Source organism: Tympanuchus pallidicinctus, unplaced genomic scaffold (genome assembly GCF_026119805.1).
Source record: "Tympanuchus pallidicinctus isolate F22 unplaced genomic scaffold, pur_lepc_1.0 scaffold6, whole genome shotgun sequence".
NCBI lineage: Eukaryota > Metazoa > Chordata > Aves > Galliformes > Phasianidae > Tympanuchus > Tympanuchus pallidicinctus.
In genome coordinates this window covers 22,452,452-22,478,540 of record NW_026294780.1, presented here as the reverse complement: position 1 = coordinate 22,478,540, position 26,089 = coordinate 22,452,452, and the positions used below count along the sequence as shown (strand labels likewise).

General features: G+C 37.2%; 1 protein-coding gene across 6 annotated transcripts in view; it reads right to left on the bottom strand.

The window, feature by feature from the left end:
- ABCC4 (ATP binding cassette subfamily C member 4) overlaps window positions 1-26,089 on the bottom strand; it is a 1,253,378-nt gene that overhangs the window by 1,163,644 nt on the left and 63,645 nt on the right. For all 6 annotated transcript variants that reach the window (XR_008211683.1, XR_008211684.1, XM_052705824.1 and 3 more), the window contains one exon: window positions 3,714-3,793. Coding sequence is in view for 4 of the 6 variants with exons in the window: in XM_052705824.1 (XP_052561784.1) it covers window positions 3,714-3,793 (80 nt within the window). In the remaining 2 variants the exon portion in view is untranslated. The remainder of the gene's footprint in view (window positions 1-3,713; window positions 3,794-26,089) is intronic.

Genomic DNA, 26,089 nt, shown 5'->3' with positions numbered 1-26,089 from the left:
GGACCACAAACATAGCACTTAAGATATCTCAGTTAAATTACATAACTTACCTTTGGTTTCTTCTCTGTTGATATGCTTTGTGCTACTCACTGAGCTCTGTTCAAGTGCTACACAGTTACATACACCATAAAAGTGTTTTCATTAAGGAGGCTTACTCCTGATTTATAAATCTTCTGAATATGATATTTTCTGTGAATGGATAGTCAACTGCACAAACAGGACATTTCCCATTAGCTGTTAATGTCCTAAGTTATGATGAAAAAATGAGTGCCTCCTCCAGCTTTCTGCCCATCTCTCTAAAGACACGTATGCAATATTCTGCTGCACTTAAACCTAAAGGAGGGAAGCTATGGACAGAGGGAGAGTTGGTGCTTTGGGAGCTACCGCAAAGCCGCATTCACAAAATCTAACTGGGTTTTCAGAAAAGTACACAAGACCTCTAATGTAATTCTGAGCTTGCTACAAATCTATTTTTTCTTTAACAACTAAATATACAGTAACCATCCACTGACTTGAACACGACTAACTGCTTCTTCTTCATTAATCCAAGGAAAGATGCAAAGTATTTACTTCCTTTACTTTAAGGAATTAATTTTCATGCAGTATAGCTGTCTAGACTAATCACGCTCATTATGACTGTAGCATAGTGTATAAATCTTATTAGGGATTCAAAAAGAACATTATCAACTTATAGCATTGTCTTAAAGTCTGCATTTAGAGTAATTATGGTGTTCTTAAAACTAGTATATTTTAATTATTAATGTATAGGTACTGAAATGGGTTCGTATTGTAGCTTTTGAGAGCTCAATTAGAATTTGTTTATTTATATATAAATTAAACACTCACTTGCCAAAATAGTAAAGGGCTGCAGTGCTTCACAATAATCCTAGTAATAATTCAGAAAAAAGAGCACTTCTTCAATGCAAATCCGCTCAAGAAAAGCTTCTATGCACAAAGTAAGATGAACCAGTTACTGCATTGTTTATTAAGTTTCACTTGATTCCTCCTGACAACCATTTAAACAATGAATGTTGGGAAATGTCTCTCAGAGAATCAGCGACAATGGCTGGGATCAGAGCTTTTATATTTAGCTAATACTGTTTTTAGAAAGGAGAAAATATTTCTTCCTGAAGGGATTATAGGAGGTCTTATAAAAGACACCTGCAAACAAAGCGAGCGACAAAAGATCTCTATCATAATTGATAACAGTTATCCTTTGTACAGATCCGCGCTTGTTCAGAAATAAATATTGTATCTTTGCTACTGAATTTCAAAAGACATCAACTAATCAACGAGCTTGCTGATCAAGAATAATAAGTTTTAGAAAACCTGACAAGAAGGAAGTGTTTATGTCTAATGGATAGCAGCCTATTATTAAACAACAGCGAGTTCCTAAGTTTTCTTCTCTGATATCAAAGGGCACAGGCAAGCCTTCAGCCTGTATTCATTTAATAGTGTACTGAACATACAACATCTTCGCTTTTGTTTTTGTTTTGAAAAAGAAAAGTTTTTGCTTAAAATACAAAATTTCACATTTTAACTTTGCCCCTTTTTTTTTTCCTCCTATTTTTGACAGTTTCTTAGTAGCCTAGTTAAAAAAAAAAATTAAGCAGCGTGAGGGGAAACGTTTGTAACATGCAGTTTACACTACAAGCTTTGAAGAAGAAAGCAATCATGCATAATGCAGCAGCTTCTACACCTTTATCACAGATCAGTTATATTTTGTAAGCATGTACTGCCTGGACTATGTGTACACTGGTCAAATAAACAGGCTTCCCAATTCCCCAGTTCTCATGTACTTTGCATACAGGTTACCTCCTTCCCCAGCTTGCTTTTGGAACAAAGCAGTTGTCTCTCTCAGAATAAAAACTGTGTCATTCTCAAGACAATTTGCTTCAGGGTCTGCTCCCAAAAGAAAATATGGACAAGACCACACCAGCTTTGGGTCCCTTCTGTTTACATGGAGTTCTCTAGCATTTTCCCAGCAAATTTTGCATCCTCAGACAACCTCACATGCCTTAAAACCACATGCCAGGGCATGCAAAACACCCACTCAGTTTCTTGCTATAAACACATCACGCAAGTGGGCTGCAACACAACCCTCACACTATTATACATGCACAGAACTAAGGAAAAAGGTTAATCTTTTTATCTCAAGATTTAAGGCCCAGAGGATGCTCTGGCCAAGAGTGGTATGTAGTACACACGTTGTCCAGTCTGCTATAAAGAAGACAAATGTGTGGAAACTCTTCTGCGTTGCTTGGCCTAAGGGCCAAGGACTTGTATGCAAAAAAAATGTTTTTGACTTTGTGGAAGTAACCCCTATGTTAAAAGAGAAGAGGACAAGGATTGCACAACAGCCTGATGCCTGATCTTCCAGCCAAAAGGAAAGGCACTTACATATTGTCCCAAAAGAGCTGAAATAAAGTATAATATTCTGTCTAAATGATTGTTAATGAGACTGAAGAAAATTTGGAATCTTTGTAAACTGTAGAAAATGGGTAGTGTACTATGAAAAATGTTGATATTTCATTTTAAGGAAATAATTTATCAAGGCCTTAACATAGGAATTTGAATTCTTCATATTTGCTATGAGCAACTGTAACCCACCCACCCACCCCCCCACACACAAAACAAAGCAAAACAGCACTTGCTTTAATTGTCAGGTAAAGCACAGTGCCCTCCTTTATTCCCCAAAATAATATGACGCCCTATAAAGCTTGAAAAACAACTGCATATTTCAATTCTAAGAGCTTAACTACAGTAGGACAGCTCTTTGGAATCTTTTGTTTTTTTTCCCCTGTTCTTGAGTTCAGCATTAACAATGTATTTAGTCTTGCTTTTATGAACCTGCAATGTCTTTGGCTTAATTTTAAAGAAGTCAAAGCAAAGTTGAAATCCTGATTGAGAGAGGAAGAAAAGTTAGCAATCACACCTTAATAAACATTTCTGATTGAAATATTACAGGGCTGATCCAGTAAGTGGATCCACAAGATCCACTAAGCCATTTCTTTTGTCTAGCTTCCATGACTCTGTCTGTTCTGTGATTCAAGTTACTTTGATACAGTACAATCAATCCTTTTGTTGCATTATGCTTTTCACAGAGTTTTATAAGGAGGATTAACAGAAACTGCAACAGAAAAATTACCTTGGTGTCATATATAATCCTTTCATCATCATCGAAATCTCAGTGCTTTGTCCATCTTTTTTTGTCTGTAGTAACTTATTTCACTTGTTCCTATTAAGGCTATTATATTCACCTTATTACTACTAATCTTTTCTTTGTAAATAGCCACACCTATTTTAATCCAAAATGGTGTGGTAAGCATTTGATTCTTTGTGGAAGTAGACACATAATTAGGTTAATCTGTGCTATCTTTTCATGTGAGTTGATTGTTTCTTTACTATGGACATATTTCTTATAACAGCAATAAGCTTGCCAGATTGCTTGGAGGCAAATCAGGAGCAATTTACCAAGCATGTAGCTACTATGAGCTGAAATCCTGACATAATAGCAAGCTGTGTATAGCCACTCCTACCTGCCAGTTATTACTCATGTTAGCTTTTTACTGACACACTGAATTTCAACCACACCTTTCTTTCACAAACAAGCACTTTCCTTAAACTAAACTACATCTGTAATAAACAGTTCATTTTCTCTGAAGCCAACAGGAATCTAAATTCAGAATGCAGTTTAGAAGCAAATGAATTACCTGCACAAAATCCAAAAATGTCAATGGAAGCAAGTCGTCCAGATGGCCAATATCTTTTGAGAAACGATTCAAGATTCTTCCTACAGAAGTTGAGTTGGAAAAGAAAAAGGAAAAAAAAAAAAAAAGGTAAATAATGTTCCTTAAAAGATAAAAATACCTTAAACTATACTTAACAATCAAATAGAAGCAGCTGGTATCTAAAAAGACACCTTCTGAAACCACCATGGAAGACCTTTTACAACCAGTGCAATGTATTTTGAGAATACTTTTTAAGAAACACTTTTATTCAAACATAAAAGATTTACTACAAAGCTGATGTTGTTCTTTTCCAGCAGTTCAGGCTAATAGTTCAACAGAACATAACAGGTGAAACTTTATATATTCAGTCTGTGCACATAAAGGGGATTGAAGTACTGGCACCCTAATACAAGTTTCATCAAGTAACATCAGCCAGAATCTGCTTCTGGCCTTGAGTGAAATTCACTAGTGCATGCATGTCTTGGATAGATCACAGTTGATCTAACTGATCCTTTTTAGTATTTCTGTTCTCACCCCTCCTTTGTGAATCCAAACAGCAGGCATTTCTCAAACAAAATTTAAGGTAGATTTCTGTTTGTGCAGCTTTACGTTTAGATTTATTCAACACCTTGACAACACTGCTCTTCATTAAAAGGAATAAAACAATTTTTAATCTGCTGTCACTGAAGCATTTACACTCTTCTATTTTCCCAAGTTCTACATGAGTGAAAAAAATCAGTAAGAGCAATAGCTCTTTAATAATTAAAGTCACAACACTGCCACCCATAAATGGATTAGTATCTTTCTCTATTAATTGATATTTCGACTCTACAGGAAAGAAACCAAGCTAAGGATGGGAATCTGTCTGTTATAGGGTGTGCAATGCCCATACATGCATTCACATTGCTTTTTTATCTACGTATATCTTGATTCAATTATTACTTCTAACTGGTACAAACACATTCTCTGCATTGGCAACAAAAGACTTTTTTTCCCTTTTCAAAGGAGCTCATTAAACTGAAAGTAGTTAAGTTTTAAATTTCCACGGAGTGCACTGGAGACATAATTCAGAGACAACGGCATAAACAGAAGCAACTTCTGTAGCAACCATCATTCTATTTTTCAGTTGATGGCCGTCTCAGAATTACAGATTTTGTTGCGTAACATTGATTTCTTTTTGAAAGGAATTTTCGTTCCACACCAACCAATATGCAAAATCCTCCTCAGGGCTGGGACTCCAAAGATTCTGTTGGCAAACAGCTTGTTCTGCAGTACTCCAGTCCAAAGGCAGTTATGTCAAACATCAACTTAGCATGAATCCTATTTTGGTGCACTGCACATGCAGAGAAAGGGTAACAGCAGCACAAGATTCAGCAAAATATATTTCATAATATTTCTACTAGAAAAGACAGCTAGTGATTTCACTTATTTCACGATGGAACAGATCCATTAGAAGGAACTCCACGAAAACTTTTTCAAGTTTCCTTTTCCTTTGTCTTCCTTACATTGGGATTTTGCCCATGGAAGAGTATGCACACCCTGCACACATGCTTGAGATAAGACTTTTTAACATCTCTAAACATTGCATTCCAGGATATTTCCCAAAGATCCACGACTTCATTGGTCATTATCCACAGAGGTGCAATGATTCCTTTGGGCAAAGCTTTCCTTAGCAGCTTGTCCCGGAGAGCAGATGAGAGAAAGAACACGGCACAGTGGTTGGACTCAGGTAGATACTGGCTTTCTTTCTCCATCTTTGCCTCTTGTATCCTGAGCTACCTTGTTATATATTACAGAGCAAAGGGCAGAGAAAAGGGCAGAGAAAAGGGAGGTAGCAGCACCCAGCCCCTTTGTGAATCACCATCAGGGGTGCTGACAACAGCCTGGCCCCATCCCACAGCCTGGAATCTGTGCCCAAATTCAGTTTTACAATCTTCCATCACCTTTTAAACACAAATAAGTTTTATGTGCCATGGTTACAGAGGACTGTCAGCCTCATACAGACTGTCAGCTGTTCTGTAAAGAATCTCTAACACAGCTGCTGGTTGCAGCTGCTATGTGGCTACCCACAGATACGGCATGGCTTGGGTCACTACCAGCATCCTCAGGAAGCAAGCAGTGCCTACCTCACCCCCATGCTCTGACCTGTGGAAGAGCATATCCTAACTTGTTCCTAGGAAAGTGCTGTGTTCATGCTTGATTTGGATAGTGAGGACAAGTCCTTAAGGGCTAGAGGAGAGAAACCGGCACAAAATGCTCACTGACTGTCAGAAGCATTTAACTCTTTTGTAGCTTCACTTCCAACAGGATCCTCGAGTTCAGTTCTCATTTTTTCTCCCTGCCTTAGATTTGAAGGAAGGCCAATTAAAGTTCCTCAAGGAGGAACTCTGCAGAGGTTGAGTTTAGGTTTGGGCAGATTTTTTTGGAAGCTGTGACCATTCTCAATGATTTCCTGAAGTTTCATTTTTGCAACTAAGACTTTCAGGTTGCAAGCATGATACAGATCTCTATCTAGCTGATAAGAAAGCAACACAGATACAAATGAGAAGTGCCTAATGTTTGCATTCATCCTTAACACCAGGGGAGGTTGTGACAACGTTCTCTTTTACAGCAACACCTGGTGAAGCCATTTGAGGAGTACGGTCACAATATTCCTCTGGTCTTCCACTCTCTTCCACATATCCACTAACAACCAATTACTCAAGTTCCTGTGAGTAATTAAGTTTCTCATTAATTGCCAAAATTGTATTTTTGGCAATTGCCTTTAAGCACTGTTACATTTAACAATTTCATTCAGTGCTTCCACAGACTACGTTTTGACAGAGCTACAAGCTGCCACTAGGAAAGTGGAAATTACTCTGACGTTATCAATAAAACATGAAAACATCTTTTAATCTGCCTAATCCTCTTTAGAATGTAAATACAGTAATTCTGTAAAATGACATGAACTAAAATAGGAGTGAGCAGAAGAAATGGTATATAAAAGATGTAACTTGAGAACAGTGGAACCTTTTACAGTCCACCTCATACAATTATAGCAATTTAAACACTGGGGACATGATTCAGTTGGTTCACAAATAAGTACTGAGGTGAATCTCTGGCAGCAGAATGTTACTGCTTGTGAATTTTCAAGTTACTGGAAAAAAGTTGTCCATGGTCTATTTAGTGTTTGCATATAGTAATTCCAGAAAACAGCACCTGAAGTCATTAAGATTAAAAAAATGCCCTGCTTCTTGCTACGAGGTCTCTTTCTCTCATAATGCCAGTGTTATTCCAGTGACTACTTTCATGGCTTCAAAAAGGAAGCAACATAGTTCTATTTTTGTGATGCTGGTTTTCAGTAATATTACCCTGCTGACTGTGTAAGAGAAGACACAGGCCCTGAAAATTTATTTCAGATCCTGTTCATAAAGATATAACTGCACTGGCATTTTATTCAGCGTGTTCAGCACAGAAGGCGGCTACGGTAACCCACTAAAGCAAGCAAATTCCAGCACAGATAGCAGAGAGCAGCGTAGCTCCAAGCAGAAGTGCGATACTTTGGAAACATCCACAAAATGCCCTGTAGCCATCATGATGTTGCACTGAGAACGATTGCTAAATTTACAAGGATGTCTGCAAGTAAATGAGGTCTATTTTGCAAGGTATGGAGAAACAACTGTCTCTACTTATGGGAAGCACAGCAAATCAGTGGCTTAGTTATGCATTATTAACCATGCAAGAGAAAACCTTCCAGATATGAAAATAACAGTAGTCATTTTCAGTCAGGATTCAAAATGCTTACAGTTACTACCACAGTTTCTACCTGCATTTGCAAAGCTAGCTTTTAGAGATGGCACTTTAGACTAAAGAAACTGTTGCACCTGCTATTCAGGAAGGACCAGGTTTGTACAAGGTATACTAAAACAAAATGCAATTTCCCCTCCAAAGCTTTTAACATCCTGCTCTTCCAAATTCAGACTATCAACATCACCATACAATACCTAACACTTAAGAAAGACAACATACATCGTGATCATTTCTGTGACACAGACAGATACTGTGAGACAGTATTTCTTACACCTAATCAGCTCACAAAAATCTTCCAGCTCACCTAATGCTTGCCCCTTTTATTGATGTCACTGAAATTCAGTTTAAGTTTCAAAAGGAAAAAGGAAATACTAAATACAAAATTTGCAAGGCAATTGAAATTTCATGAAAAGGCTACAGAAAAAAAACCCACAAACCTCTTGAAAACAACAACACAAGAACTGAGCATGCTGATGTCACAACAGCACCCAAATTTGCAAATGCAATCTGGTGCTTTAATCATTCTCAAGCTCCCACTTAGCGTGTGGTGTGAGTAGTGAGCTGCAGAAGAGAACGTGCTCTTTTCCACAATTCCATGTTTGTTTTTACATTAAGTAATTTAATCAGAAAACACACTGTTGTTAAATTTTTTTCCTTAGTAATTAAATAGCTATTCAAAGCCAATTAATCATAGTTAAATAAAAGTCTGTCACCAAAGTGCTATGTACACATTTGAGACTATTTAATGGTCAAATACTTGGCAGTATCAAAGTTAAATAATGATTCATTAAACGTCCTCCACTACACAATAGTTAGGCTAAACTTGAAGTGAAAGAATCAAACTCCTTTGTTCTCCATGAAAGAGCCATCTAACCTCAGAATGTGATACTTTTTACTTACAAACTCTGTAGATTGCTTTAATTGCACGAATCAGAATGTGTTCAGGTGTGACAGACTCACTTTGCTTCTGCAGGTGCTTACTGATACTTTGGAATTGATGTTCAAACCTATCATCCAAATAATGAAAACACTTGACAGCGTACCACACCTACTTAAAATGTTTATACATACTTTATGATGAAAGAAATATAATCCAAACTGAATCAACACTTGTGATGTAAACACCAGAAAATAAGAGGATTATATATATATATATATATATTTAAATAAGAAATGAGGATCTTCCACAGGACCAACCAAATGCCACCAATAGCATTCAATATTGCAAAATGTAAATTCCAAGGGTCAAGGACTCCAAGAGCTGCTGCACATTATTTCTAAATGTATTTGGCATTTCTAGTATCCTTTGTTGGCCACTGCATTCACTGAAATATTTTTCTGTAACAGAATAAAGCAGACATAGATTTTACATGCCTTGCAAAGAGCTCACTCTTTCTACCCACTGGCTTCACCACACATTGCAGAAATACTTTGTTACTCCTCTAGTCCACTGACTGGCTTCTTCAGAAAATACAGGTTTTAAGGAGAAGGGCCTTCCTTCTAGGGACAGAAAGCTTTTCCTTCTTGTGTATGTGTGAGTGCCTGCACAGCTGTGCACGCTTAGAACTTCTTCCTCCACCCTCACAAATGAGGCTAATCCTCAATCCAGACAATTTTAAATACCTCCCACTTTAGTGAATACACAGTCTATTAATAAATGCTGCTTTACTTAATGTAAACAACTCCGTAGCAACTGGCATAATGATAGTTTTCACATTCAAGAACACTGCAATTCCGAGGGGAAAAAGTCTTCAAAATCCCTTTAACAGAGAAGACATGGATGCTCCCCCCATCACCTGGTCTCCATGAAGAAAAAGTAACAAATTACACATCATCATCTCCCACTCCGCACTGCAAACTAGTAGAAACTTGTCTGAAAGCAAGTTGTACCGTTAGGAATTGATTCAGTAAGCTACTTAATCATATACGTAGAAATAATGAAAGCAACCCTAAGTGCAGCTGCACATTTGCCCCAAGCAGTTGTGCCACAGAAACATTCTCCTGGTTTAAGACAACTTTAATTTGAAGGAACTCCACTTTGCTGCAACCCGCTTTCATCAGCAAGAAGAAAGCCCTGCACATCACACTCTGCTGACAGTATGCTCCAGGTCCTGCTGGAAAGAGGATGCAGAGCGTAGGCACGAGCATGGTGACCGTGTTACTGCACTGTCATCATTCACTGTCCTGGGGAAATGCACCATGACAGACCACACTGAAGTTTTTGACAAGGTGAGCTACAGGTAAAGGTGTTAACTTCCCCTAAAGAGAGAAGTAATCTACTTAAACAGTCCAAATTACAGATTATAAAGCCAAAGTAATTTTCTACAAACACGTGGCAGTAAAATAATGCTCAGACGTTGCCTGAGCATGTAATAACATAATAACATAATACTCGAAGGTGAAAATAAAAGGAATAACTGCACAGAACTGGCTATGCTTAAACATACATCCATTTAGCTACACTGAACAATTTTTCCCTGTCAGTGGCATAAATCGACAGCTCCACGTACACTGTGCTGTGAAGCTATGGCATTCTGTGACTGGTAAGTCTGTGCTCATGCTCACTTTTCACTCACACACACACACAAACACACACAGAAAAAAATACTGTGGCTACAAGCAGCCTTCCATTCGATCAAAGCTGTGACAAAAGTGGATTGTCCATATCAAATGTTGGCAGCAAGCAGACATTACATCAACCTTGTAAAATACAACTATGAAATCAACGAAGTAATTAAAGATGGATTACTGTCTTTGAAAGGAATTGTAAGTTTGTGAAATATTTCTTCAGAAAGAAATCTGGAAATGCATCTCCTACATAGCTGTCAATTACTGATCTACTCTGGCTTTTCTTCCATATTTCTACAAAGAAACGTCAATAGGTCTGTTATCTTTTTTTAATATATGTTTAGCACCACACATCCACATAACTGCCACATACAGCATTACTGTCTTCCCTACAGGCATCCTATAAATATAAATAAGAAATGCTATCCCATTTTTTTTCTTTAGCAGCCTGAAACTGACAGGAATATTATCACTTTCTTAGACATTTGCAAATAGGCACGGTGGTGCAGGGCCAAAATATGCTGAGATCATAATATCCGTTTATCTAAACTGCCAGCATGCAATAAATTCAGGTGGGATGCTTTCTATCCAAATTAATTTACTACTTGAAAAGGACTTTTTACACAAATGCTGTCAAACAGGAAAACAGCTGGGAAATGGGAAGAAAACGTGAATGCTGCGTTTGATCTCATTTTTAAGTGTAGGATTTAAAGACGAAAGGATAACTATTGATGATGATAAGAACGAAAAACAGGCTTCTGTGCACATAATTTCTATTTTTACTGATGATGGAGATGTCTGTTACCTAGCATAAATATAATGATCCCAAGCGCACAGTTTTTTTCTTGAGCTTTACAATCCATCAGTTTAGCTCAGGACTCCAACAACCTACTGACTAGAACTGCCTTGCTTGTAGGAAACCAGAAAAGGTCAGTGCTCCATGCAAGTCCCGCTTGTCTCTTTCTTAAATTGTACAGGATAGTTAATTTCCCTCTTTCAATACAGCCAGAGATGCATCAATATCACTATCAGTTATCACCAATCAAAGTCTATCTCCCCAGTTAAGATACAATGGATAAAACGTATGTAAATTCTTCATTAAAAACAAAAAAGCCCTGTAACCTTCATTCTAGAAGTGCTCTCATGTGAAGTTTCCAAATGCTTCCTGCATTTTCATATTATATATCATTACCATCTAAACACATTAGCTATAACTTCAGAATTTGTAACAGACTCAAAGATAGTTTTACTTCAGTTGCTACATTTGGTGCACTTAGGTGGTCACAACTGAAACATTTAAACTTATTTTACAAAAACAAGGAGATCTAGGGTAACATATCAATTAGCAATTTCAAAGATTATTGATCAGTGTAATACAACGTCCTATAACAATCACTAGCATTCCCAGATTTATCTTTATTAGCTTACTGTGAAAGAAAGCATTTGAGTCAATTAGAAACAACGAACTTCTGGCTATACAGCAGAGTTTTACCCTCTAACTAAAGTACAGAGCCACATCTTCACATCAAAATTAGAATGACCATGGAAATGGATGTCTAATGTGGCACAAATTGCCTCCTGCCTCATTGTAACACTAAATCTTTCATACATGACCTGTTATGAAGATTGCTCAAAGTTCTAACAATATCCAACTTCGGAACTATTTTTTGTTTTCCTGAGTTTTGTGGATGAAATCCATACTTAAACATACTGAAACAAATAGAAACTAAAATACCTACTCTAACATCCTATCAAAAACACAACAATTTCTGCCATGTAATGCAAAATAAATAACACCACAATGCACAAGCCCAAATGAATTAAAAAATGTATTTGTAAGAAGAAGAGGGAGTACAAGAGTTGACACTGGCCTCCATCCCCTCCTGAAAAAAAAAACAGGCAACACTTTGTGACATTTATTCAAGACCACGTGTTAAGCTGTTTTCTATCTACGGAATTGTCTGTTGATTTACATCACTTTATTCTACTACAGATGTAAAGTTATCTATTTTATCTTCCCACTTATTATAAAGCATCACTGTAATAGAAACCTGAAAGAGTATATATGAAATATAGGCTTACACTGGATTTTTACAGGCTACATCATTAAACCACAAACACCAGTTGTTAAAGAATATAGTGTAGTATAGCTCTCTGTTCTCCAATAAAACCAGTTAAGATTGAAATATGCCCCAATTGTTTTGCTGCTATTTTGAGGCAAGGAGAAGAGTTTCAAGTGAGTTCAACCAAACACTACCGATCGGGACAAACTGATCTGAAGACTGCTGTTGATCATATTTTTACGTAACATGAGGAACGTTGTTCTTAGAGAGCTGGTGGTCATACATCAGTATGCACCTGTGTAAGAATTAAAACAAAAAGGGAAAAACACATCACATTTTTGGTAAGGTTTTCTAACATTAAATGGAGCTTTTTCTATACTACTTATGTCATCAGAACTGGTTTCAGAGTAGGCCTTAGATACCGTATTCCAGAAAAATCTCAAGAAAAAGAATATCACATAGCTCCTGCAAATATGCTCATATCTACTGGTTTTTTGTTTTTTTGTTTTTTGTTTTTTTTTACCATTCTTTACTTTTCCCAGGCACTGAAGCTAGAACGGCCAAATCAACATTCCAGCCAAAGACATCAATAACCAAGACAATGAATATAAAGCTTCTCCCTCCTTAAATTCTCATCTGAAATTGCTATGCGGCAGATACAATGACCACAAAGACAAGTATTATCTTATATTTTGTCAATCAGATGTAATCAGATCACCTCCTACATACTGAAGAGAACACACTTTGCCTGTTCAATCCCATTTCTGAAGCCATGGAAGGTAATTCCATATAGACTACTGTGAAAGCTATGACAAGACTTCTAGCCTCTATCTAATCCACCCATTTTGGAGTACAAAGTCTTCGGGCAGCTCAAAGAGCAGAGCCATTTTACAACCTCATCTGACTGAAAACACACATCTTCTGCTTCGGTTCAATCATTTTCTTCTCTTTAGCTTCAGTTTCTTCCGGAAAATGGGAACTGTTTGGCAAGATTCCCTCTAAAGACCATTCCACCCATACATACGCACTTCATGAAAATACCATTTCTTTTTAAGAACTCCAACCACAGAAGAGCTACTGCAACAACCCAGGTTTGGCTAGACAGAAATCGCAACAGATAACATCAGGTAAAAATCAGAACAGTGTTTTAGTTTGCTGTGCAAACAATTGAAGAATTTGCTTTTAAAAATTTCTGTGTGTTAAAAAAAAAAAAAAAAAAAAAAAAAACAACAAAAAGGACATTTTCTCCATGAACTTAAAAATTCTGCTTCAATTTAGGACATTTTAAACCACATCTTAGAGCAAAACCTCCTCTGGTCTCTCCCGTCAAAGCTGTTCTGCCTTTGGATGAATCAGTGAGTTAAGTATGGCACCGGAAGAAGGCAAATGAGTGTTTGCCTGAAGGCTACAGCAATCAGCATGGGAAGGACTTCAGCTGGATTCAAATCCCTTTTTATTTTTGCCTAATTTGGGGCATGGAATGAATCCTTTCCTGAGGACTGGGCTGTAGGGGAAAAGGAGGGATGACTTCACCTCCTCTTCAGTTTTGTGATTGGCATCAAATTCCCCTTGCAAATCTGGCCTCAGAAGCAACCAAAAATCTTTTGTCTCAGAAGAGCTGAAGGCAACAACCACATCCTAACAATTTTCTTCAAGCAAGAATGCTGTCCAAAGGAATCTAGATATAGTCTGGCAATGCATTTCTTTGGGCCATCAGCTTCCGGCGGAAAAAAATCAGTGTAAACTTCTTTACAGCCTAAACTATAATTAACAACACTGGAATGGAAATGTGGGTTATAATATACATTCAAATAAGAAAAAAGCAAAATATGACCTCTTCTCTTCCGTATATTAGATTCATTACATTTTTTAAAAAGTAATTTTAATAATTAAATGCTGAGAATTGTGAAAAATTGCATTGCATGGTATATAACTTTACTGTACCTCCTCTACTGGGCAACTATTAGAAAGCTTCACCTGGAAAAAAAAAAAAAAAATTATACTAGAAGCAAGTAGCTACAAGTGATGACTATGCTAAAGCACCAGTGGTATATTAATCAAATAAACTTTAATGTTCATATAAATGTACACCTTGTGCTCCTTCTCGTAGATTTCCTGACAACTGAATGTTGGGAGTATTTTACTTAAATCCACTGCTTGAATAATTAAAAAACCTGTTTACAGTTGCATTGCTTAAAACTAATAAAGGATCTAGTAAGGCCCCAAAACACTCAATTTCATGCCTTTTAAATAATAAGAAACAAACTAAGAACAGCAAACCAGCATACACTAACAGCAACTTTTCTTCACTTTTCTGTAAGCAAAGAATTTCACTCACATCAAGGAAAAAAGATGACTTCTTTGAACAGTCATTCAAGCAAAAGTGAATACAAGTGAATTTACAATCTATTTTGTCTTTGTTCAATTCAAAGATAGACTTTAATGTGAAACTCTGATTTACAGCTGTCCAGCAGCAGGAACACCTAAATAAATAAACAGGCAAAAGCAGAAGAGTGTAGTCTGTAACAGTGGACTTCTGAGAATGTTATCATTTGTTATTTGCATGACAGAAACTCCCAAAAGAGGATTAATGTATCTGAAGTGGGAGTCAAAGCCACTAGGCTGGACAACCGCACAGCCAGTGGCATGCCCTTCCCTCAAGAGTTTGTTGTGTCAGTGAAGGGAAACCAACACAATTGGCTGTAAAAGGAACAAAGAGGCAAGGGAAGATGCAGCAGTAAGCTGGAACATAAAGTTGCAAGACAAGATGTGCACCTTTTTATTTTCTTTTAAATATGGGAAAACAAAGGAATGAGGGAATGAATTAGTTTCCCTACTCGTACCTTTAACTAGTCTCCGTTTATAGATATACTGTGGTTACAGTGATACTGGTATATCTTGAGAGATTATTTTAAGATGAAGGAGAGCCAGCTCATGGATGAACTCTGCTGCACGGGGAGCAGGAAGTTACAAAGATGTAAGCATGAAAGATAAGCAGACAAAAATGATGATAGAGGGTGGAAGACACACAGGAATGTGCAAACAGCTGCAGTTACCAGGTGCAGAAATAGTAAAAGCTTTGCAGGAGCACCGGGCTAATGCTTAAATGAAGCCACAATCTTTCTACACCTCCTGGTAGGCTCCTCAAAATACACTGGGGCTGTAAGATAAAGAATGAGCCTTCTCTCCATCTGGCCCTGGGGAGGAGCTGCAAGACAGCCTTGTCAAAAGACTAGCTGGTAGTAAGTCACAGAAGCTGCCAAATCTGGCACATTTGGATACTGTGAGACTTTTGCACGTATTGATTTGAATTTTCATCCTGTGCAGATTTGACTGTTTGCATGCTCACTTTCCTTCAACTTCTGTTTCATTTAATGTACATCTGTTCTCTGACTTTCCTCTTCTCTACCTTTCCTCAACATTTATTCTTCTATTTCTCCTCACCACAGCACGATAAGTTGTTGGACATAAACAAGCATACTTTAGAAGAGAACACCAACCCAAGCACAACACAGGCATGAAGCCTGGTGAAGCCAGATAAAGGCAAAGAAACGTGGATGGGTAAGATATACTGAGATAGTGGAGAGGGAAGACTTGGTCAAAGAAACAGCTGAAGAAAATAACCCAACCTGGACCTCATGACATTGACTCAACTGGGACAAACAAATGGGAAAGTGAACCAAAGGTGGCCACAACACTTTAAGCAAAACAGTGCCTGAATTACTGTTTTGGAAATGCAATGTGACAAAACCAGCCAGATAAGGAAACTGCAACAGCAACGTGAGTCATACAAGGAACAGGAAGGATGTTTTACACTGAAAAACATGATAAATCCTTAGAGCAAATGAGATATCAGGTTGTGAAACAGTTCCCAAATTAAAACTGTGAAAGCCACAATGCTATTGTCACCCAAAGTAAGATTGCAAAATACATTCATAAGATACTACACAGCTATAAATCAGTTGATATATACTGACTACTCAGAAGGTTATACATAGACAGATGAGGCAAGAGTTGCAATCAGTTCAGAGATGCCTTTAGAGAACAGTGCAGAGGATTTGAGTTACCTCTTGCATTCAACTGTTCTTAAAGAAGCGTATCTCACTCCACTAACTGCAAAACTGTAGGGGCTGGTTATGTCTAAAGCTGTGCTTTTAGAATATACTCCAATGAGTTCCTCCAATTTCATTCACACATGATATTCAGCTTTCACAAGGCTGATTAAGATTTTAGGTAGAAGAACTCTCATCTCAGCAAAATCTACCTTCTTTCTTCAAAACAAACACGTTTGTCTTTGGGTCTAAACAGTTCACTTCTCACTTATTTATGTATTCATTTTGTTTCTCCAACAATTTTCATAATAAAGAGGGTTTTTTTATTGCTGTTTGTTTTAAATCAGAACCGTACCTGCTGAAACTCTATCAGATCCATTACAATGAAAGGAAGTTTCAGAATTGCAAGGAACTGGACCCCTCACTGCAAGGAAGACACTGAGGCCTTGGAGTGGGTTCAGAGAAGAGCAACAAAGCTGATGAGGAGTCTGGAGCACAGGCTGAAGGAGATAGGATTGTTCAGTCTGGAGAAGAGGAGGCTCAGAGGAGACCTTATTGCTCTATAAAGCTACCTGAAGGGAGGTTGTAGTGAGCTGGGGGTTGGCCTCTTCTCTCGTGTCATTAGTGATAAGACCAGAGGGAATGGCTTCAAACCGTGCCAGGGGAGATTCAGGCTGGACATGAGGAAGTATTACTTCTCAGAAAGGGTGGTCAGGCACTGGAATGGACTGCCCAGGGAGGTGGTGGAGTCACCGAGCCTGGGGGTGTTCAAGGAAAGGCTGGATGTTGTGTTGAGGGACATGGTTTAGTGAGTACTATTGGTGACAGGCAGATGGTTGGACTGGATGATCTTGAAGGTCTTTTCCAACCTTGGTGATTCTGTGATTCTGTGAACTAAAAGAGCATTAACTAAAATAAACATACTTACCTTTCAGCTGTTTATATCTAATCTATACAACACCATAAAATTCCCTCATGTAACTTAAAGTTGTATTTTGGAATAAATACCACAGATTTTACTAACAGTTACTGATCATAATCTAATCCTAGGGGAGAAGCTGTTATTCTGAATTTAATATGGCATTGACAAATATCTCTGATAAAGCTGAATTATAATGGAAAAACATACATATAATAAAGTTAAATTACAGAAAAATCTCTTTGATTCCTTTTCCTCTTCACATAGCTGCATAACCAATAACTGCATAACCAGAAAACTTGATCCTGGATCAGTTTGTGGGTACCTTAAAAATACGAAGCAGAAGCGTAACTAACAACAAAAAAACCTACGACAGAAGGCAAGATTGTGTCAATATCCCAACCACCATTAATATTACAAAGCATTAATTACTAAACGATAGCACTATAGATATTTAATTGTAATATTTAGAGAATAAATATTGACTCTAATAGTTCTCAAAACGTAGCTTAATTTTAGAATGCATATGAACAGCATCCAATACATTTTTCGTCATAGCTGAATCGTATTTACAACGCCTCTTAGCTTTCAGAATGTCTATTTTGTCCTTGACTGACTCCAGAGAAGAAGTCCTTAAAGAGCAATTCACATTCCAAATATGAAAATTCAATTTCTGAAGTTCCTAGCGGCCAACCATACAGTGGTCATGTTTTCATCAAAGATTACAAAGAATTTTTAGCGTTTGGATCATTCCAGAATCCTTTAGGACCTTCTGGACAACAGCATTATATATTATTTTTCAATTTTCAATATTCTGCATTTTTTCAAAGAAAATCCAGGGAAACTTCCTGACATTGAGGTTTTGTATACTTTCAGGATTTTTTCTGCAAAACTGTCATCGTTAGTCACTGTCACAGTTAGTGCAGAAAATTACGGTTTTGTGAAACCTAAGTCTCTGATACAGCACACGATCCATGTGCTGAGGTCTATTCCCCCTTACAAAAGACTCTTCACTTCAGCAGGGCACCACCCTCAAACCTGCAGAGGTCTGTCCACAACGCACCACCCAGGAAGGACGTGTACCTAAATTATATCAAGACACTGTGAATTACCTGAACTAAAAACCCAAATTAGTACTGAAAACATGACCTCAGATATGCTGTAGAATAAAATTAATAACATGCTACAGCTTGCATCGGTCATATTCTCTCTCCTCCGTGCTTTCAGACCCCAAAATGACCATTTGGTTCAGAAAAGAGATCCCAGAAGAACTGAAACGTTCTGACATCAGAGAATTCAAACTGAATTTGAATCCCATTGAGAAGTATGACTCATCTCAGAGGTTTAAATTAGATTATCAACAAAGTGAAGCAGCACAGTAAATCTACAATAAAAGATGAATGCCTACAGGAAAATAATTTTTGCCCCTAGTGGCAGATGCTTGAACTTTAAAGGATCTGAGACTAAGCTCTTTGTATAAGCCTTCCTGATGTAAAACAATTGAAATGATTTCTTTAGTTGGTCCAACTTTGCTCCATATGCCACATGGAAACAACGTCTAAACCCTGTAAAAGAAAGTATATTGTCACTTCTAAACCAATTGAGGATCAAACAATTTACAGAAACCAAGACTTATTTTGCTGACAATTAAGCTCTATCACCAAGACTTGAGATTCAATGAAATTTGACAATTGTGAAGAAAGAGGCTTTTGTTTAAGTAAGTCTGAAGCATTTGGAAGAATCAACAGAAAATCGGAAAACTGAATTAGATCTCAGTATGAGAGCCTTTGAGGATAGTCTAGAATTCAGTAATTAAACTGCCTTCTTTGCTTTGCTCTGTTTCCTCTCTGAATTGCTTTTGGTATTACAGAAGAAATAGAAATATAGGCTGATTTGGTCTAGGGAGCAAATATTTTACCCATCACACTTCTTAGATCAAACAGCGTTTGTTTGTCTAGTCCACTGGTCAAGCTCCATTACAAAGAACTTCCAATCTTTTAAAGATTAGATGAAAAACAAGTATGACAAATAAGCTGTACACAGTAAGGGAATCTGAAGAGCCTTTTAAGTCTTTTTTTCCTATGCTGAAAGCCATATTTATTTTGCAGTAACTTAGACACGATCCAAAGAAGTTAGCAAATTCTATTCTAGCACTGAAGATCACTAGTTAGTATAATATTCTTGCATCTTCTCCTCATAGAATCAAAGAATGAACACACTTCCTTGTTTCTTAAAGAAATGTGATACTAGCTTGTTCCCCTGTATATTTATTGAAAAAGAAATAGATAAGATTCCTGTTCAGAACATCTTCATGCCTACTTTACAATCAATAAAGAGTAGTCAATAGGCATCTGAACGCCTTGCAGTGCAGAACTACAAAAAGCTTAAGCAGAGTGCAAAGGTATTAACAAGCTAATCTGTCCTTACAGGACTGGATTTTAAACTGAAAACATCTGAGATCCATTTCAGACTCTGGATTTTGCATTTCACAGAATGTGTGTCTCTTGTAAGTATATATTATTCTTTATTGTGAGGCTAACATGGGAAAAAAATAATGGAAACCTGTTTTTTTTCCCACAGTTAACTTTCAAGCAGAAGGCCACTTCTGCTGCATCAGAGTTTATTCTTCCTTAAATAAAAAAAAAGAAAGTTAGGATTTTTTATTTTTTATTTTTTTTTAAGATTTTGTTGTTGTTTTCAAACACAAGCAGCATCTAATGAGTGGCTTTGAATTCAATACTAAACAAACAGTCCTAACTTAATTATGAAGAAAGATCATCATCGCTATTTGGAATATTAAAACCTGTCAGCTTTACAAAAACCCCAAGGCTTTTTGTTTGTTTTTTTCTCTCAAGGTTTGTTTCATTCTGGAAGTGCTTCGATTTGTAAATATCAGAACTATTCCAGAAAATTATACCTAGTCTTCTGTTGAAAATATTGGGAAGAAAATATTCCTTCTATAATATTAGTTCAGTAGAAAAAGATGACTCTTCCAAAGCTAAAATCACCTTCTAAAGCTAAAACCACTGCACAATTCTAGTACTTCCAGCTTGTAGAGGTTTCTGCAGATATCTTTTGTCCTGTGAGAGCACCGTATACTTTTTTCTCCAACAGTAGAGGAACATCAGCTGACCAGCAATACCCACTTTTGACTTTCCCTTAAATCATTTTTTTTATTTAGGAAATACCAGAAATATTCAGCAGGCTAACAGTGGCTGTTTCCCTTTGTGTGGTTAGTGAGACCGGAGAAAGGAGACTGGAGAATGAAGGAAGGGAGGAAGGAAAGCAGCATTATATTAGCATCGGGGATAACATACGTATTACACACACACATTAAAATTATTATTCATTAATTTTCCTTAAATTTAACAATAAATTTGAATGCTGAAGATTGTATGATATTCATCCTTAAGCACACAAGACAACTATGAACAAATTTTATTTCTTCATAAAGAACAGCTATGAGTAAGACAGACCCTGAACTCTCATACTGTAATGTACAGGAAATTCAGTTCCCTTACCATAAGATTTAGAGCAGAAGTCTAAATTTTGTGCTATGACACCCTGGAAGAGCCTGAATCTCTGTCACATACCTAGACTAATGTTAACCTTCATCAAAACCCTTGTTTATCTCATCATTTCTCACTGCATATAATCTTCAATCTGGAATCTTAAATTATTAGAAAACAGAAGAATTTAGGGATTTGAAGAAGTTTTATTATCTTACTACTTGAAACTCTGATTTCCATTATTCAAGGGAAAACGTTATTTGGACAAACACATTTTCTACTTTATACTTAACAGCTCAACCAATAGCATACAACAAATGTGATCTGAATGGGCACAGGAACCCTGGAACTTAACTTTGCTTTCAGTCTCTCCTTTTGCAAACTGAAAGTTAGGCTCCTACCTCTTTAGGCACTGCGAAAATTTACTCACATTTACAGGTTATAACAGAAATATAAGTTCTTCTCTAAGTTGCCCAGCATGAAGGACATACCCCACTTCAACAAGAGGGAAAGAAAACAAACACAGCTAGAGACAGAGAACCATGACTCTTCTGAAAGTGTTCATTATCCCATGTAATGAAATGATAACTGTACAAAACATTTAACATTCTAAGAGAAGACAGACCTCACCACCTTCTCTGCTAAGAACAGCACGACATTATAAATATAAGTGCACTAGAAGAAGAGATGAATGAGACGGTTTAAAGTTTACAGCTTTAAATTTTCATATTAAAACAAAAGAAATAAAAACAACACAGAACTGAGTAAACGCCCCCAGTATCACATTACTTACTGTCCTCTGGTCATGTCTTAGAAAGAATGGGGTGGGAACAGTATTCCTGTATGAGAAATTAGTTACAACATCTTAAAAACAGATGTAGGAAACTTTGAAAATTTAGATTGAACTGAATCTGTTTTGGGCTGTGAATGTGCAAACTGATGAATGTGAGACTATTCTGAGAAATGAATACATGCAAGGAAATGGGAGCATGTATTTTTGATGAAGGGAAGCTTACCACAAAGCAGTAGGGTGTTGCTTTTTTTTTTTTTTTTGCCTACGCACAAATTAGCAATATTCTACATTGCATCATTTGCATCTTAAATAGACAATAACTTCATTGAGAAAAAAACAGGTTTACCACACACATACAATCTCATCATATCTGATAAAAAGAAAACTGAGAAAGAGAAATGTTAGGCCATCTATCCTTCATCTTTTGTATCTTACAACAGCCAACAATAATGCTCATATTCCAAATTATCACCTTCTCTTTTTTCCATGCGCTGTCAGATTATTCTGTGTTCTGCATCTCAACATTAACACAGGGTAGTGAAGATTAATGCGTGGAAGAAAGCGAGATACATGCAGAATACAGTTTAAAGAGGTTAGGAGAGATGGAAAAGTAGCATTCCCAGACACAGAAAATAGAGGATAAATTCAGGTATACAGGGGGTGAAAACAGTCAAGGAACATGCTGGCGGAAGCACGATCTTGCAGGAAGTTTTAACAACTTCCCCTGAGTTCAAATATCTTAAATATAATATGAGTAGCTTGCTATAAAATTTCAAGCTTGAGGTGTATTGTTGACCTCAATAACATTTTTCAACTGGCGAAGTGAAGATGGATGAGGGAAAGCATATCTGTAAGAACATCAGGTCAGCAGTCATTTACAAGTCTTCTACAGCAGTGAAAAGACCAAAAGGAAAACAAAAACACAAGCATACAATTCATTCTACCCTGAACCAAACAACTGAGAATGAAGTCTTGCCATCTTTCTCCAATATACCACTCAGCTTGCTATGTGCTCTGGCTCTTTGAGTACATTCTCCTACCTATTGTTCAGTTGAAAAGTAGCCAAAACAGCCTCAGCTTCTTCACGCATTTCAGAAATCTCCTCATTCCACAATCTCTTGCTAGGGCCCACCACAACTAAATGTTCTGCTCAAGCAGAAAACAAACACTAAGTCAACTAAAGTTGCATGTCAGAATCACCTCAGAAAATGTTCAACAGGAGCCCAAATAATGAACATTAATAAAAAGAACACTAAGAATGAACAGTAACCAAATTCATGGAACCTACCCCACAGCAGGTACTGTCATAAGCAGTAATTAATATCCATTACAAAATTCATTATAGCACTATTGTCCAGTAGCTAATAAATCAAAAACACTACCAAACAAGTTTTTCATATACTTGATAGTATTATAAAATAATTCGTAAAGTTGCCTTAAGACTGGTAGCTGTCAACACATACAGCTTGCCATAATACTGCCTCTCCCAAACAAAGCATTATTTTGCATTAAATAACCAGAAGTCAAAACTTGAAGAAGCTCCTCTCTATGTCTTCATCTGTATATGTAACAAAAAATACTGACAACTTATCTACCCAAACTGATTCCTAGAAAAAGAATACCTGGGGAAGACAGAAAGCAAGCAATATCTCGTATTATTCACAAACAGATAAGTAATTAATTCTGACTACTAAATTTGCACTTTTTAAACTGAACAGGACAGTAAAGCAGAGCTTGAGACAATACCTCCAAAATGCAGAGACTCCACTTGCCTACTTTTAGATTTCTATCATTCAGTTTTCACTTTGGATTGCCAGAACAGGCAGATTCACATACAACATCCATTCTTTTCTACATTAAAATTTTAATTTTGGATCAAGAAGTGCCCTTTGTTTCCAAGTACTCTCTAAGATCACCACAGGCACAAACTAATCTTCACTTGTTGCATAATCTGCAAGATGCTGGCAATCTGAAAAAAAAGAATAATTAATTCACCCAGATGCTGCAGTGCAAATTACCTAAGATCATCTGGGAGAGCGATTTCTGCGCATTACAAAACAGAAGAACAGAGCTAATGAAATGAGTTTGCACTCTAATAGTCTTTGTTTTCTTTCAGTTAACAGCCATTCTGATAAAAAATAAAAAAAGGAAAACGGTCTGCAAGCACCACAGTGGTCTGTATGTCCATAAGAAATGACAATAAGAAGTTAAAGAACGGGAAAGAATCAAGAAAAGCCAGCGCTTTGATGTACAGGGCTTTCTCCTGGGATGCTGGACTCCTGCCTTCCAAACCCTTCCTAAACCAGTGAGTGAGGAGATGGGGCCTTCCTTCCCACGCTCCACGCACACATTCTCACCACCACCTGGCCGTCTGCCATCTCTGCCCTACTGCTCACAAAGTAGTTCTTTCGGAAATTCTTCTACCTTATTCCAAGGCAGAGTGAAAGTAGGTTTTTGAGAACTTCATTTCTCAAAAATGCTCATCTCCCACCCACAACTGGTATCTATAAACAAGGAAGAACTTCTTCACTGTCAAGAGTAACAGCACTGGAACAGGCTGCCCAGAAAGGATTGGAGCCTTCTTCCATGGAGATACTCAAGACCTGTCTGGACGCCTACCTGTGTTACCTGCTGTAGGGAACCCACGTTAGCAGAGGGTTGGACTCTGTGATCTCTAGAGGTCCCTTCCAATCCCTGCAGTTCAGTGATTGTGTGACTCAACAAAAGAGAAGGCCCTAACCATGCGGTGCCTCCAGTTCTCGTGGCTCACAACAATCAAGGCAACGTCCAGCAATATTTTAAGCACACAATGGCAAAAAGTATATATTCTTAATCTAGTTATTATCAAAACCAAGAAATCTTCATCCTTCACGTTATCTCCAAAAGGTGATTTGCAACACCACCTCAGCGAAGCCTTCTTTTATCCCCCACAAATCTTTTCACTGCAGCTTTCCCTTCAACCAATTCCCTCCTACTTGTAATAACTCTTGTCAAAATCAGGCTGATATCTATGTGAGACTAAAATTTTTTTTGCCATGTTTCTGAACAACTTCTGTTCAGTCTTCGAAACCCAACACTTTTAATTAGGTTTATCTTCATCACCTCCACTGTGCTTCCTTTTCCTTTGGCTGAGGTGGAGAGAGAGTAGCTTGATTTGTGGTTGCTTTAGCAAATGAAAAACCAGAACTGCAGTATCTGGGCAGGTCAGCATATGGTCAGAAATGAGTTTCGCAGCAGGTCGTTTTCCCCACCAGGGGATTTTAATGCAAGGAGATAGAAAATCCCTGTAAAGGCATGACAAATCTTGTGCCAGGAACGCAGGAGTTTCCATTTGGAAGCAGCCATCGGTACCAGCTTCCCACTGTTTTCTTCTTAAATAATGCACCATACCCTCCTACAAACAGTTTTCTGTAAACCTTTTCATTTTATCTCACATATGGAGGATAAATAGGGTGAGCACTGATTTGGTGAACCAAATACGTAATGGGCTTGTCTCATCAGTTTACAGCCAAGTTTCATTCAGTTATTACTGTAGAGAAAAATAGGATAGAGTTGAATTGGGTTACACTAATAGATAATAAATGTAAACATGACTCCAGAGTGCTATTTACTAACTTTAAAGACTACTCCTACAGTAATCAACTTTATAAGGCTCCTGACAGAATCATAATAGCGATAAAATACATGGAAGTATAAAGCTATTTAAACTCTTAACAAAAGCCATGATAATGCTAGCAGTAAATGAGCAACTCCCACAAAATATCATTTATTAATCACGCCCTGATAAGGTTTAAAGTACACAGTACCATTGTTACATGAAAAAACATTAAAGTTTTTTTCGGTGAACAAATGTAGCAACCTAACAGGTTTTAATTACCACACCTACTTCAGTGACGAGCTGTTCCACTAAAACACCCAAACATAATATTTACAACCCTGTGTGGCTGTTAAGAATCTTGGTGATTGATGGGACATATTGTGTTGTCATCTCACCACCAACAAATGCAAGTGATTACCAACACGGAAGAGAAGCTGCATTTTTATTTTACAACAAGAGCCTGTCCCGTAGGGACTTCTTTTCAACATAAACTAACAAACCTATGCACATGTGAACCCGTTTTGGAGCTTGGCAAAGAGAGTCGCAAACAAAGCCTTTGCTACTCTAAGGACAACATTTTTCTTTTTGTATTAGCTTGAGAGAACATGGAAGCTGTCAAGACATCTAGCATACTTTTACACAATCCCTCAGAATTCATCTTGACCACAAGGAAATATCTGAAAACTGCATCAGAAAGATACCATAGATCTTGTTTCAGAAAAAAAGAAAGCAATTGAATCACTGAATCAAATAGGAATACAATACATTTTCTGGCATCACTACTGAATATTTATATCAGAGATGAATGAGACTACAAACGAAATATTTTAACATGAAGCTTTGCCTTGTTAACTGGATGATATGCCAAAACACCACCTACTATAAATCACAGGGTATAGGACCAGTATTTCTTGTTCAAACATGTTACTCGTTCAGCAGAATCACTTGTGTGAACACGCATACATTAATGTACACTAACTAAAGCAGTTTCACTATCCAACTGATAGAACTATAATTTAACAACCTCATTATCAGCATTGTAATTTTCAAACTGCTGAAATATCGTA